This window comes from Nanorana parkeri, unplaced genomic scaffold, assembly GCF_000935625.1.
Source record: "Nanorana parkeri isolate BGI_ZX_2015 unplaced genomic scaffold, ASM93562v1 scaffold129, whole genome shotgun sequence".
NCBI classification, from domain to species: Eukaryota; Metazoa; Chordata; class Amphibia; order Anura; family Dicroglossidae; genus Nanorana; species Nanorana parkeri.
Genome location: NW_017306397.1, coordinates 1,209,428 through 1,224,252, shown reverse-complemented (window position 1 = coordinate 1,224,252; position 14,825 = coordinate 1,209,428). Strand labels below are relative to the sequence as shown.

The following is a 14,825-nucleotide window of genomic DNA, read 5'->3' as shown; positions in this document are numbered from 1 at the left end:
ATATATATATAAGTGTTAAATTGCTAATAAAAAAAAAACACACTGGATCCCGCCCAGCCTTGAAGGCATGAGATGTTCAATTCAATTTTTAGCATCCGGTATAACAATACCAAACCTGTCAAGTAGCCTGATTAATGTGACAATATAATACAACATTTACAATACATGCATCTATGTTGAGCAGTTATGTAAATCGTCCAGGAACTGACAGCTTCTGACTCTATTCAACTTCTATACTGATTTCCTCAAAAGTGTTAGATCGAAATAAAAGACACAAAACTGGTGATTCTCCACTGTTGAATACCAAGCAATGGCAACAATATTTTCACACATGAGACATGTTGTTGTAGTGTTTTTGTTTGCTGTATAACAGCATGTTCTTGCCTTGCTTTCAACTACTAGCTCCATAATTATGAAGCATATGACTCCTAATAAATATTAAGAGTCTCAATACAGCAGAGTGAACAAGGCAGTGTGCACGTTGGTGAAATGGCCACTGGGTAGCAGTGGTGTGCAAAAGAATATAAGGTGACTTCATGTGGCCATGTTAACTGTAATTGTCTTCCAAATAAACTCCTATACTAAATGACTCTCTAATTAGTGTAATAATTATAAAACTGAACAATGCACGACTACTGAAATTTCACAACTGACACTTCTGGTAATATTGGGGCTCGAGAAAGCAATCAGTCTGGAGATGGTGTGAACTTTTAAAATCACATGCAGTTCTGTAACAGATAATGAACTATTAACTACTTTATTTTAGCACCAAACCTGGTGTTCAGGAACAAAAATAAAGTATAAAAATGTATCTTGCCCACTATCCAGCGTATGCATGTAAATTAAGCCAGCACTATACAGCGCTCTGATGATAATGATGCAGGCTAATTGTATAGTAGAATTGGTAATTCTAGGCCTAGTCTGTCAATACTGGCCTCTCAATGGGTGCAACAAAGAGTCCTACTTAAACAATATTTAAATATGCAGGTTGGAGTAGCTGGTCAGTAACAGATGGCAGCTGCTTATGTATTTCAATGTCAATGTACAGTATAAACCTCATCTCTGATTTAGTCTGAAAGTTTGGACTTAGTGGCCATGTTATGTTGGCTCAGCCATACCCAAACGTATTCAACCCCACAACCACCCCGTCAGCTTATCTATAGTTTTAGTAGGCAAGAAATTCACTTTTAGAACTTTAATTTTGAAGTTCACATGCAACCTACACAGGAGTTCGATCAAGAACAACAAAGAAAATGAATATTGCACTCCAGTAGTCAGGGCCGGCCTTAGGCCTTTAGACGCCCTGTGCGAGAAAGCTTTACAGCGCCCCTCAGTGACCACACCCCTCAGTGGCCACACCCTTTAGTGGCCACACCCCCGGTAACCACACTCATTTATGGCGCCCTGTGCGGCCGCACTGCTCGCACACCCCTAAGGCCGGCCCTGCCAGTAGGAGTACCAGAAGGATCACTCCATCCAAAACCTCAAAATTGAAGTACTAAAAAGGGAATTTTAAAAACTCTCATGAAAGGAAAACATTTGAGATAAAAATGATTTTACATTTCAATGCCATAAAGGAGGGACTTAATGTGGATTCTGGTTTTCTGACACACTACCAGAACTTTTTATGAATATACAGAGCATCACAATTTTAATGTATGTCATATCTCTGATCTGTTTAGGGTATATTGGCCATCCTATGTTTATTTGTTTTTTCTTTTGATTATCAGGAGGCATTCTTTACTCCCAGGTCCAACATTTATGACACCCCCACTCCCCCCCTTCCCCCCTAACAAGTGTCTCTTGCTTTAACTGACAAACTGTCATGTTGATTAGTATTGCTTCTGACATATACACACACACACCTCATGCGCACACATTAAATGTAAAGATTTTATCCAACAAAAGACACTCACTGTAAATAAACAGATACATTATTAGCTGCACGGATTATTTTTTCACCCTACCATTGAATGTGCTGCTGCTGTAGTGCAAGGGGGAATCATTACCTTTCAAAGACATTCTCTCTGTAAATACTAAAGAAATAGGACATCTATAGAGGGGATAATGACACCCCATTATCAAAGAAACAGCAGCAATGACAATCTCCTGAATAGGCTGTAAAGGTTAGCTTGTACGGCCTGCAATGATTTGTTTGGGGTTTTGTCTGTTCTAAGAACTTTATGCAAGATCATATTTCACAGAATACACTTGTGCCAACACGCGATGGGGCAGGTTCTGATTTCTGAACTGTGTATTCTTTTTCACAGCACTGAAAATGACAAGAGATGGGGAAACAGACTGAGCAATGCAGCAACAAACACTTGTGCCCGTTTCCCATGGACAATGGGATATAGTACTGTATATGCATTTATGTGCTTTTATAGGAGGTTTCTAAACTCGCATGTAATGATTTGAAGTCATATAATGCACACAGAGTTTGCGTCCTATTTGGGTAACCATATCTACTCTAAATTTAAAAAGCTGCAATGTGACTTTAAAGATGATGACCCTATCTGGCCAATTGCATATCTGGGGATTAGAGCTGTAGCTAGCCTATTTTGTGCCCGAGGCAAGAACAGAAAATTGTGCACCCTCGATTTTTTTTGAGGAAAGTAAATAAGGTATTAATGATATTTAAACCGTTTATTTCAGCCGACTTCCCAGCCAAATCAGCAAGGAGATGGCTTCCTGGCCACTCAGGAAACCGGGATGCGCGTCATTAGTCGTTGCCCCACTTCCTGATTGCACGGTAAGCCGGCTCCATGTTTCCCTACGGCACTGCCGGTCTGAGGAAATATTCCTCTGACCAGATGTTCCAGTATTGGGGAAAGTATCGGAGTATTTGGGCGAGTACAAGTACTGGACCAAATACTCTGTATCGGTACACCTGTACTGGTGGAGGGTAAGGAATTTTCGCCCAAAAGGAAAGTATAGCCTGGGGAGTGCGGTGGGTTGGGCTAGGCCAGGCCAGATTTGATCGGGTAATTCCATTTTCCATTTTACCTGGGAAAATGAATTTACCCTTGCACATTGTCTGCGTAAGAGAGTTCTGCTGCCTGGCTACCACAATATGGCACACAGTGGAATGGCGGCAGCACTCAACGGGCACACACAATGTCCTACTCGTGCGTGTAGTTGCATGCAGATGGCAGGAGGCAGTGGGGTTTGTTTTGATTTATTTTATTTTTTACATTTTTATATATTTTATGTTTTACTTTTTTATAACTTTTTTAAAAATTTAAATTTATTATTTTTTACTTTATTTTCCCCCACTTAATTTCATTCCTATCACATAGAGACTTAAAATCCCCTATATGATAGTTTGGAGGTGACAGGTTTATGAAACCATCCCTCCAACACAGAACAGATGTTCTGTGCAGTTCATGACAGCTGAGACAGGTGACGCTGTGATTACAGTGCTCCTGTCTCAGTGGTCACACTGAGCAGACGAAGAATGGATGTTTTTCCTCTGTTCTGCAGGCTCTATGGTGAGCTTATGTGCCGTGGTCACGGTTCCGCTAGTGTGGGGGACCCCAAAAACCACAGCAGGGGGGGGCCTGGACACGATCGTCGCTGCTCCTTTCATACAAGTGATCTGATCAGATCACTTGTACTAAATGAGTGTCGGCTCCATGCTGCACATTTATATGCTGTACATGTCCCGGGGGTCGGGCGATAGGAATTCCACACCCTTGCTCTTGGGACTACAGCTCCCAGGAAGCCGATTCTCCATTGCTCCTTCCCACAGTGGATGATATGGGGTATAGTATAAAGCCCGTGACACACTGCATGTGAAGCGGCGCACTGCAAAGGGAAGCAGTGGCGCGCAGACCTTCACCTGCAGTGTGTCTTGCAATTTTCGATCTGGCACGTCAGCTTGCAAAAGCTAGCATAGCTGAGTGTGCGGAGATGGAATATTTCATCTTCAGCCAATCAGCATGCGCGTATGCATGTGAAGGCAGCGCACCACCGCTCCGTTCTGCTTCGCGTGCAGTGTGTCATAGCCTGAGGGCCCAGTCACACCATAAAGAGTGTGTTCGGAGTCTGGAACGCACTAGAACGCAACCCGGCCGGCTCACTTTGTTTTGGGGCGGGAGGGGGCGTGGTGGTGCATTGAAGTCAATGGACCGCAGCCATGCCCCCCGCCCGCAGTGCAATCGCCGTCACTGTGTTGCGATCTGAAAAAAAGTAGTGCATGCAGCATTTTGGCAGACCACACTGGACCGGTACGCAAGCACTGATGTGTCACACGTTTGGTATTAGATTAAAATTAAAAATTAATAGATAAAACTATTAGATTACATACTAGTGTGGAGGCAGGAGGTACACAGGTGTCACAGATACTACTACCAGTATAACTCTCCCCTTCTTCTCCATCACTTCTACAGTACAGAAGAAGTGATGGAGAAGAAGGGGAGAGATATGCTCACGGACTGTCAGTGTCACAGCACAGTACCTGCAGGCTGCAGCTCTCCCTCTCTGTCCTCTATGTTGGATCCCGATTCCCACCAGGGAGTACCTCACGTTACCTGGACTGGACCTCGGGACCCCCCTTAGTCACCTCACCTCATTGCCACACCTCCCTTGCTGCACCGTGCCGCTGTCAGGCTGCCTCCTAGGTAATGCAGTCCTCTGGCCGGCAGCAGCTCTCTCTCTCTCCCTCTCCTCAGTTCTCATGAAGATTGCCACAGGCAGCGTGAGAGAGCTGCGGCATGCGGGCAGGGCACACTTAATAATCTTTGGGCACACTAAAAAATATTTGGGCCGGGCCGCCCCCCCCCCAACTGGTGGAATACCAGTGTCCTGGCTGTGCCCCCCACCTAGCTTGCACCCGAGGCGAGTGCCTCACTCACCTCGCCCTTCCTACGGCCCTGCTGGGGATGTCCAAATGCATGTGTGCAGATCCTGACCTCTGCAAATGCCCATATCCTGAAAGAAGTACAAGGACATGGTGACTTTATCTGGCCAGCTATGTTCTTTCCCCTGAGATTAAAGCCCAAAGCAGCCAAAACATTTGTTTTCCATTTTGGGTAGAGTGGGGGGATGGCTACAATCTTTTACAGCTTTTATTTGCCGTAGGTGTCCCTATTAGGGAAATTTCCCCTTACTTGCTGTATTGTTGAACACACAGAAAAGGAGACTGACCGGGATCCGATCCTTTCCTGTGGTGTTAAAAAAAAGTTGTTTTAATTGCTCTTTGGTGTGATTCTGGCTTAGGAGCCCCACTGAGCTTGGGTTATAAAGCAATTGTCCCAAAAGTATTGGCATTTATACAAATTATGGTGTAAATAACTGAATTAAAGACTTTGAAAGGTGTCAAGTCGGTTCAATAGGTTAAAAGGCGCAGCACAGAATCTAGCTATACACATGCATACACAACCCATTCTATATACCGTAGGTGAAGCATATAATAATAATAATATGCACAACTAATGGTTACATAACTTTAAATCATGCACTTCAATGAATCTGGATGGTTTATGCATGCTTCTGCAATAGTCAAGATGAAGTTCTTTTTTGGTCTTTTTTTGGCATGTCTGCTCACCCTTCCAGCCTGCAGCTCTGTGCCTTTTCAAATCACATGGCTGTGTAATCTGTCTCTCTCCATTTCCTATCAACATTACTTTCCGTTCTCTGCAGGGCGATAGGTGGAGTAAGGGACATGACTGCTGCAGGCCAAACCTGCACTAGGAAAAGTTATGTGAGTATTGGATGGGAGGGGGAGTTTTTGCGCTGTGTGTTTGAAAAGCGGGCCAGCTAGTGTAGTGATAGGTGGGTTTAGCTCGGGGGTGGGTAGAGTAAAATGGGGGCCATCTTACTGTGTGGTGTGAGGTAGGGCGTCATTTTAGGTAGGAGAGAAAAGGAGTCAGTCCTGACCACCCTCCCCACTAGTATTTATGCCTGTTGTTTTGTATATTGGCAAAGGGTTAGTTTCTGCAAGTGTGGAATTTGGGTAGAAGGTATAAACTCTTTCTAGTTAGGGTTATGGGGTATTATAGGCAGTATTTGTCTTTGAGAAATATAGGTGATTTATTTTTCTTCTAGGTTGGTCGTCCATTAGGCGGGTCCCTGGTGGTGCCATACATTGACGATAAAGAACTGGCTCTCCTCAAAGTGGAGGAGTAGTAGGGAAGTGCCAATGGTGGGGCTACTGGGTTCTATAGCTTTATAGTCAGTAAGAACTTGGGGGACTGTTGATAGGTGTCAATGGTACACGCCCCATAAGCAGTGAGTGGTGTTTTTGGCAATTGTCAGGAAACGAAGTACTTTGTTTGCTACATTGCCTATTTACGCTGGGATTTAGTTCATTGGTCACTAGGGATGCACCGATACCGTTTTTTCAGTATCGAGTACCGATATTTATATGTCAGTGCTCGCCGATACGGAGTACCGATACCAATACTACTGCTAGCATGCAGCCAGCTTCCCGGGCAACCAGGAGGTTTATTGATTGCCTGGGAAGCTGTCTCCGTGCTGTATGGCCAGGCCCATGATGAAGCCTGCTTCCAAGCCAATCGGCATGAAGCTGGCTCCCCCGCTGTCCGGCTTCCCGATTGGCAAGGAAGCCGGGTCCATCCTGAGTGGCTGAGAAGCCGGCTGCCCGGCCAATAGGCATCGAGCTGGACAAATCAAGAAGCTTCCTGATTGCCCAGGAAACTGGCTTGATGCTGTCTGGCTGGGAAGCCACCTTTCCAGCAAGTCAGCAAGGAGACGGCTGATTGGCTGGGAAGCTGGCTTCCCAGCGAATCAGCATGGAGCCAACTAAAGGCCAATCAGGAAGCCGGGAGGCGGGTCATTACTTGTCACCTGGCTTCCTGATTGGTTAGGAAGCCGGCTTGATTCTGGTTGACTGAGAAGTCGGTTTTCCGGCCAATCTCAATTGAGCCGGCCAAACAACATGGAGCCGTCTTCCTGAGCAATCATGAAGCCAGGCGGCAGGTAATGACATGCCGCCCGGCTTTCTGATTGCCCGGGAAGCTGCCTCCATGCCAGTGGAAGCACCAGTATCGGTACCGATTAGTACCAAAAGCAAACTAGATACCGAAAAACCAGTATTGGTGCATCCCTATTTTTTTTTTACCTAACTGTATTGTTATCACACAGGAGTTAACAAGCCCCTGTGTGATAGCATTTGGAACCTTTATTGAACCTGTCACCTCCAATACAGCTGGCTCTCCTGTGGCATCTGAAATCGGAAGGCTGGGAGTGCAGCTCTCCCGTATCAGTGTTCACCCGGAGAAGAGCAGAGAACGGACGTTCTCTACTCTGCTCCCCATCCTGGACTACTTTGCCATGGTCCTGGGTCCCCTAGAAGAGCGGGGGACCCAAAAAACAAATCGGGGAGGGAGGGGCCAGTGGGGAGAGAGGCAGCTGGAGGTGGGGGTGCATTCAGGACAGACTTGCAGGCTTATTACAAGTGATCTCGGTGGCATGCCCAAAGCAGGGCTAAATGTAGAAAAAAACTACCCGCCTGGCACTGCATGTCCCGGGCATCAGGTGATAGGAATTCCACACCGCTGTACTGCCCCTCTACTCGCTGCCGCCCAGAGGCCATGGCTTGTCGGCCTTGTGGGGAATCAGGCCCTGGTTAGCATGTAATATACAAACAATAATATATAATATACTTATTCTTGGTCAGTAAAAAAACATGTACTGTACATACACTGCTAAGCATCATGGATGAACTGCCCATCCCCGATCTAGAGATACGTGAACAGTGAAACTCACAGGGAATTTTGACACTAAAGTACCGTGTTATTTCCTGATAACTACAGCATTACTTGGAGATATCAGCAACACTCATCTAAGGTATGTAGCAAGGCATGCAGCAAGGCATGCAACATAATGGCACTTCCTTTCTAAAGGGATCAGTGAGTAAAACTACTCTGATCAAATTAAATGTTTAAATAATAATAATAATAAAAAAAATTCAAAATGTGTTTTAAACATTCATTCTTTCTGCTCCCATGCAAAGGGGTCTTGGTCATCACAAATTAAACCAACCTTTGCAGGATTTTCTGCACACGCTCCTTCTGATGGTGAGCCATTCCCCCTTCCCTATACAAAAGACAACAGCAAAGCTTGAACGCTGCTTTCTTTGCACTGAAGGAAAATATCACTGCCAATTCAAAGACACCTCAAAACAGGTGGATTTTTACCCTGCTAAAGAGACTGCATTGCAAAGCATACAATTAAAATCCACCAAAATGAGTGGGAATTGTGTATAATTCTATGCATATGTAGACTGACATTTCACATATGTTTTTTTTCTAACTAAAATCTACAACTAGAAAAATAAATGGTTAAGAAAACTATAATGTAATGCTATGCTGCTTGTACAAAGCCTCATGCAACTTAATAGCTCAACGGGACAGAAATCCATGAATAACTGTGTACTTTGCCCCCCAACCCTTTGCTTTTGTGAGGTAATCATCCTCTCATTTTATACCGGCTGGTGTAACTTCCTGTTTGTGGCCAGCAGCGATGCTTCTGCTGAATGCTGATCAGAAAGGACATCTTGTCAAGCATGTGCTGAGCAGCAGCTCGCAGCCCCCGCTGCTTCCTGTGTTCAGCAGAGCCAATTGCCAGCAGAGGACATAAAGTAGGCACATAATGCTGTAGATCTAAAAAAGCTACACTGATAGATAACGCCTTGGGAAAAGGAACAGAGAATAAACACTACATAAAAGAGCCTGTTCGTCAAGCATCCCTTACAAAAGAAGCAAAGCGTGAGGCTTTGTTTTAAAATGCACACATTTAGATGCCAGCATATACTTTACAGCAGTTTCTTGTGTCACCTTCTTTATTTTTAGGTGAGTAAAGCTTTTCGGCTCTTTGGGCAACCTATATTTTGCATAGCATTCATGAAAATTCTTGTACCTCAGCTAGCATCTGTGTCTGAAATGACCACATCAAAGAAAAGAGCAGAAATTTCGTTGCAACATAAGAGATGCTTAATATCACCAATGTATGGAAAATGTACAAAGCATTTAATGCAAAATTAGACAGGCAGCAACTCCTCCTCAAAATATTGGAGATTATGTTATTTAGCATGCATTCTCCTGAGGAAGCAGCACTGCATTGCGATACGCGTTGAACCTGTTCTGCCTTTCTCCCCCATCATTCACACATGTTGCAATATCCTTTTTTTAAAATGAGATTTATTTTTATTTTTTTGGGGGGGATGTTATATAACCTCCTCCAATGCTTTGCACTGTGTAATTTTATAAGATGCATGGTGTTCTAGGCTTAATGGTTTATACCAAAACTTAGAAGAGTATATTAGTTTTTGGCTTTGGATAATTTGGGCGTAGGAGTTTTGACACTAGAACTTTTGGTATATGATTTTTAGATACCCCAAAAAACTACTATGTACATTATTTCAGCACACATGACCCACACCCCATATAATATTTTGCTAGGCCCAAAAAATAGGATCTTTATACTCACTGAAAAATGATTTTTCTTAGAGTACTTTTGGGGACACAAAGTCTCTCAATGGACTCCAAGAAAAGGATTTTACAGTGAATACAAAAAGCTTATTTTCCTTTTGGTTCATTAAGGAACACAAGCGAATGCCACGAGAATGCAGCAGGACCAGTACTAGGGCAATCACATTGGTAATAATCCAAGGAGCGATGATAGGCTGAAGGACAGGGCCACAAATTGATAGTGTAGGGGCCCTGCAGTAAAGCATAGAAATCGCTGATTGAAAGATGGGGACATGCACGCATACAGAAGACAAAGTCTCCCTGATGAAGGGAGGCAATTACAGATTTTGTAGATTCCATGCAGAATTTTTGGAAATTAAATCATGCAGAGCTTTGAGATCCAGAATGGGGTGAATGCGCCCTTAGAGCTTTGGGAACAGTGAATATATTGAGTAAACCCCTGAAACCATTCTGCAACAGACAATAACTCCCAGATCCAGAAGAACAAAGAGGGCTCAATAGAGATTTGTTAATCTGTGCTGAGACACAAGGAGATTGGAGGTGAGAAACCGAGGAGGGTACAGGGAGCAAAACTCCAGTTTGTAGCTCTGGGATACCACTTCCTGCACCCAAGCATCTGAAATACAAGCTGTCAAAGTGCCTGCAAGAGTTAACACATGTTCCCCCCACTATTAAAATTGGGAGTGCACCTTCATGCAGAGGAAGACTTGTCTGAGGATTTGGCAGACTTAGTGCCAGGACTTGCATGTGGACTGCATGTGGGAACCAAGCTTGGGATGTGGGAGTGGAGAATTGAAAATGATATTTCTTAATAGAGAGCTACAAGATTTTGCAGTCTGCTCCTTGTGTTTCTTCTGCAAAGGAAGATTGGTGCTCTTGCAACCAGTAGCATCCTTGATGTTGTTGTCAAAAGCTGCTCTGAAGAGATGCTTTCCCTTGAGGAGAAGGCGGAACAAATGCTTTTTACAAAAGGGTTCCACTTTCCAGAACTTTAACCAAAGTGCCCTAGGCATATGTGCTGACATGAGTCACATGCAAGCAAAGACATGGTAGGCTTCCAGCAAACCATCACAGTAGAAATATAATGCTACACATCTGCTTGACACATTCTAAAAGAGAGGGAGCAACAGCAGCAATTGTTAGATGTCTTAAGTATTTCTGACTAGTCAGACATTGTTTGACAAAGTAGGGCCAAAATCGAATGAAGAGCATGACCCACCAGCGAGAACAGAGTTCTAGAAAGGGGTTTCAATCGCTTATTGTTTGGGTCCTTAAAGACAAACTATTCTTCTACCAGAATAGAAAGCACCTTGTTAAGGTGGGACACTGCCAGATCCACAGTGAGAATAGACCACTTCTTCACAAAATCCTCACCAAATGGATACAAAACTATTAATTGCTTGGGAGAATAAACAGCTTACCAGGATGCTCAAACTTCATAGAGAAATAGTTGGAAAAGCATGTGCAATGGGTAAGCCTGTGTGGCATTAAGTGTTTGAAACAAGCCAAAGCTCAAGACAGAACTGGTAGAGGAACCTGTGGCCTATGTGGGCAGAGTTAGGATTGGGTCATATAGTCTTCTGTAATCATGGTAAAAACCTCAGCCAATAGGGAAGAGGGTCCAGCCACACCCAATAAAGCCAAAAAGGACTCCAAGGATGGAACAGACTCAAAGAGTAGAGGATAATATGAATCCAGGCTGCAAACATCAGCACCATCATTAGACATGCTGCAAGTAGTCCCAGAGCAGTTAGCACAATGTGAGCTGGGGACACCCAGGACTAGAATCAGACATCTGGTGACAACGTGGTGGTAAGGCAACGTACAGGCTTAGGGTGAGATACAAGGCTTCAAGTACTCACAAATCCTACATAGTTGGTAGCAGATGAGGGTTGGAAGGTCACTTATGGTGGGTAGCAGGCATATATTGAAAATTGAAATTCCATGTGGCTCGAGAAGCAGAAGCAGCAGTAGGAAGATGCTTTCTCAATGCTGAATGGCTGGAAAGAGCATGCATGTGCAACACTTCTCCAAGGACATGTCAGCCACATTGTTAGTATCTTCCACAGCAAAACTGGCAGGAACAGGTGTCCAGTGACCTGACATGGGCAGGCACAATGTCTTGTCCAGTGGGGTCCAGACGCAATACTCCAAAAGCAAAACTGAGGAAAACTGTGCTGAAGGGCTTCTATCGAAAAGACAACACTACAGCAGTGATGTAGAGAGGACACTTGATTGAAGAAAAACTGGGCTACAGTTTTTCGGTTGGCATTGTCCCATCCTCCTATAGGTGGCAGTACACTGTGTGCACAATTATTAGGCGAGTATTTTGACGGGAGGGTGTGCCCTTAGGAGACCAACAGCCAATATGAAGGTGTGCATAATAATTAGGCAGCTTCTTTTCCTCAGGCAACATGGACCAAAAAAGAGATTTAACTGATACTGAAAAGTCAAAAATTGTAAAAAGTCTTTCAGAGGGATGCTGCACTCTTGAAATTGCTAAGATATTAGGGTGTGATCACAGAATCAGCAAACTTTTTGTTGCAAATAGTCAACAGGGTCACAAGAAACGTGTTGAGAAAGAAAGATGCAAATTAACTGCCAAAGATTTGAGAAGAATCAAACGTGAAGCTACCAGGAATCCACTATCCTCCAGTGCTGTCATATTCCGGAACTGCAACCTACCTGTAGTGCCCAGAAGTACAAGGTGTTCAGTGCTCATGGCATGGCCAAGGTAAGGAAGGCTGAAACCCAACCACCACTGAACAAGACACATACGTTGAAACGTCAATACTGGGCCTTGAAATATCTGAAGATCGATTTTTTCAAAGGTTTTATGGACTGATGAGTGGCTCTTGACAGACCAGATGGATGGGATCAGTAATGGGCACAGAGCTCTACTTCGACTCAGACGCCAGCAAGGTGGAATCAAAACAACTCCCAAACCTGCTGCCAGTTTTTAGAAGACACTTTCTTCAAGCAGTGGTACAGGAAAAAAGTCTGCATCTTTCAGGAAGACCATGATATTTATGCAGGACAATGCTCCATCACATGCATCGAAGTATCTCCACTGCGTGACTAGCCAGTAAAGGCTGCACAAAAAATTGATCATCAACAGATCAAGAAACTGACAGACTCCATGGATGGAAGGCTTATGACTATTATTGAAAAGAAGGGCAGCTATATTGGTCACTGATTTTATTTTTGAAAATGTCAGAAATGTTTATTTGTAAATTTTGAGTAGTTTGTTTATTATTCTCACTTTAACAGATCAAAATAAAAAAGTGAGATGGGAAAATTTTGTTTTTCCATTTAAGTTGCATAATCCTGCACAATAGTAGTTGCCCAATAATTGTGCACACGTAGATGTTCTCCAAAGAAAGCCAAAACACTCACTTTTACTTTCTTAAATATTCAGGATTGAGGTTTATTAACATTTTGGATTGACCGAAAGCACTGTAGTTGTTCAATAATGAAACGAATCCTCAAAAATACAACTTGCCTAATAATTGTGCACATAGTGTATAACCCAAAGGATAACAACTTCCTTTGTCCCTCAATGAACGAGAAAGAAAAATAATTTATCGCACCTGAAAAGCCGACAGCTACTGAACCCTAGCCTTAGGCCTAACTCCCAAGTCTAACCTCAAAATCTAACATTTAATCTGAGGATAAAGCCGAACGCTAACTCAATTTATGCTATCTTTAGCATGTCCTGTTTATCATTCCAAATTTTCTGAATAGGGTTTTTTCATAAAAGCAAGTAAAGTGGAGGTGTTACCTTTAGCAATCAAAATACTGCTTTCATTTTCATAACTGCATTATAAAAAGTGTCAGTGGTAGTCAGAATAATTCCCTGGATTACTCACGCAAATAGTAAATTAAACCGCCATTCTACATGACCTGTTAGTTCTTACATAGTTAGATAGTCTAGTTATAAAGACACACTCAGACCCAAATTTTATCTAAAGCAACTTTTTAATTTATTTGCTTAAGTTTTGAATAGAGCAAAAAAGGAGCAGAACCCCTGGCAATTTTTTATGGCCGACTGTGTCCCTGCTGTGGAGCTGCAGTGTCTCTATTTGTCTGACCGTTGTCATTGGCAATGAAACTGTAAAAATCCAAATTTGTCACTGGAGTAAGAATGAGAATAAATCTTCCAATGAGGACACTTGTTCCAGTAACAACTACTAGAGAATATGTGCTTCCTATTGTGAGATCTATGTAACTGTGCGGTTTCTTAATACAAGAAGTGAAAAACGAATTTCTACAGAAAAATCTAATATGGGGTATTATCCAAAACTAAAAGGTTTTGGCATTAGAAAGACTAAACCTCCTTAAGGGGGTGATCCATAAAGCAAAGGGGAAAAACCAAGGTAATTGTTAATTAGAAAACCAACTGAATTTGACCTATTTCAGACACTGTGGTAGGAAGAATTTCCCTGGACAAAGCATGCCCACTAGCCAATTTGATAAAAGTAACCATAAATACTATTCTTCATAATATAGCCACCTATGTAACTCTAATACAGTTTCAGAATAAAAAGGAACATCAGAAAAACACACAAGTGCGCTTTTTAAGAACAGAATCCCCATTTTCTGAACACAGAAAAGAGGCAAGGCATATAACATGTCTTAAAAGGGACAATACAATTCAAGTTCCATGGTTTGGTCTTATTGGCTTCTTTAAGATAATACTTTTCATGTAAAATGTAATGTTTATCTCCCTATACCTACAATGGAATTACATACTTTCTTCCAAAACAGACATTAATTACCACTTTTTTTAGTAAATCTGAGCATTTCTGCATCTGCTTTTTTAAACAAAACATACTATATTTTTTTCTCAGATATTAAGAATACCTACTGTGCTATCTCCGTTTATTACAATTCTGATCTATTTATAAGCTGATGTGCTTATATATTCTGCAGATACTTTTGGCCCCTATACAGTTGTGCATTCATCTTCCAGAGGAGAGAATCAGCATTACCTCTTCTAAACGTCGTCTTTGTTCTTTCTGCTCTTCAATGCGTTTCTGCCTCTCAGCCAGAAGTTGCCTTTTGTGCTCTTCATTCTCACGTTGCTGCTGTTCCAGTTGCTGACGTCGAAGGGCCTCTGAACGCTCCTTGTTAGCCAACTGCAGCCTCAAGAAATCCCGTCTTAGTGTTGACTCTCCGGGTAGATTTAAAATTGAGCTGAGCACATAGGAAACATTAGAAATCCTCAATAAAAATTATTGTAGGAGTAACCTTTTTAGCAGATATAATAATTTAAGCTTACATTGACCTGTAGCTCTTCAAAAGCATTCAAAGACGTGTTTTGTATTTCTGTGAAAGGTGTAAAAATATATTTCTCACAACATTTTTATG

The 14,825-nt window shown here is 42.7% G+C and overlaps 1 protein-coding gene across 4 annotated transcripts in view; it reads right to left on the bottom strand.

The window, feature by feature from the left end:
* The window catches only part of TNIK (TRAF2 and NCK interacting kinase), a 239,650-nt gene that overhangs the window by 76,312 nt on the left and 148,513 nt on the right, over positions 1-14,825 (bottom strand). For all 4 annotated transcript variants that reach the window (XM_018553778.1, XM_018553779.1, XM_018553780.1 and 1 more), the window contains exon 12: positions 14,447-14,651. In XM_018553778.1, the coding sequence (XP_018409280.1) occupies positions 14,447-14,651 (205 nt within the window). The remainder of the gene's footprint in view (positions 1-14,446; positions 14,652-14,825) is intronic.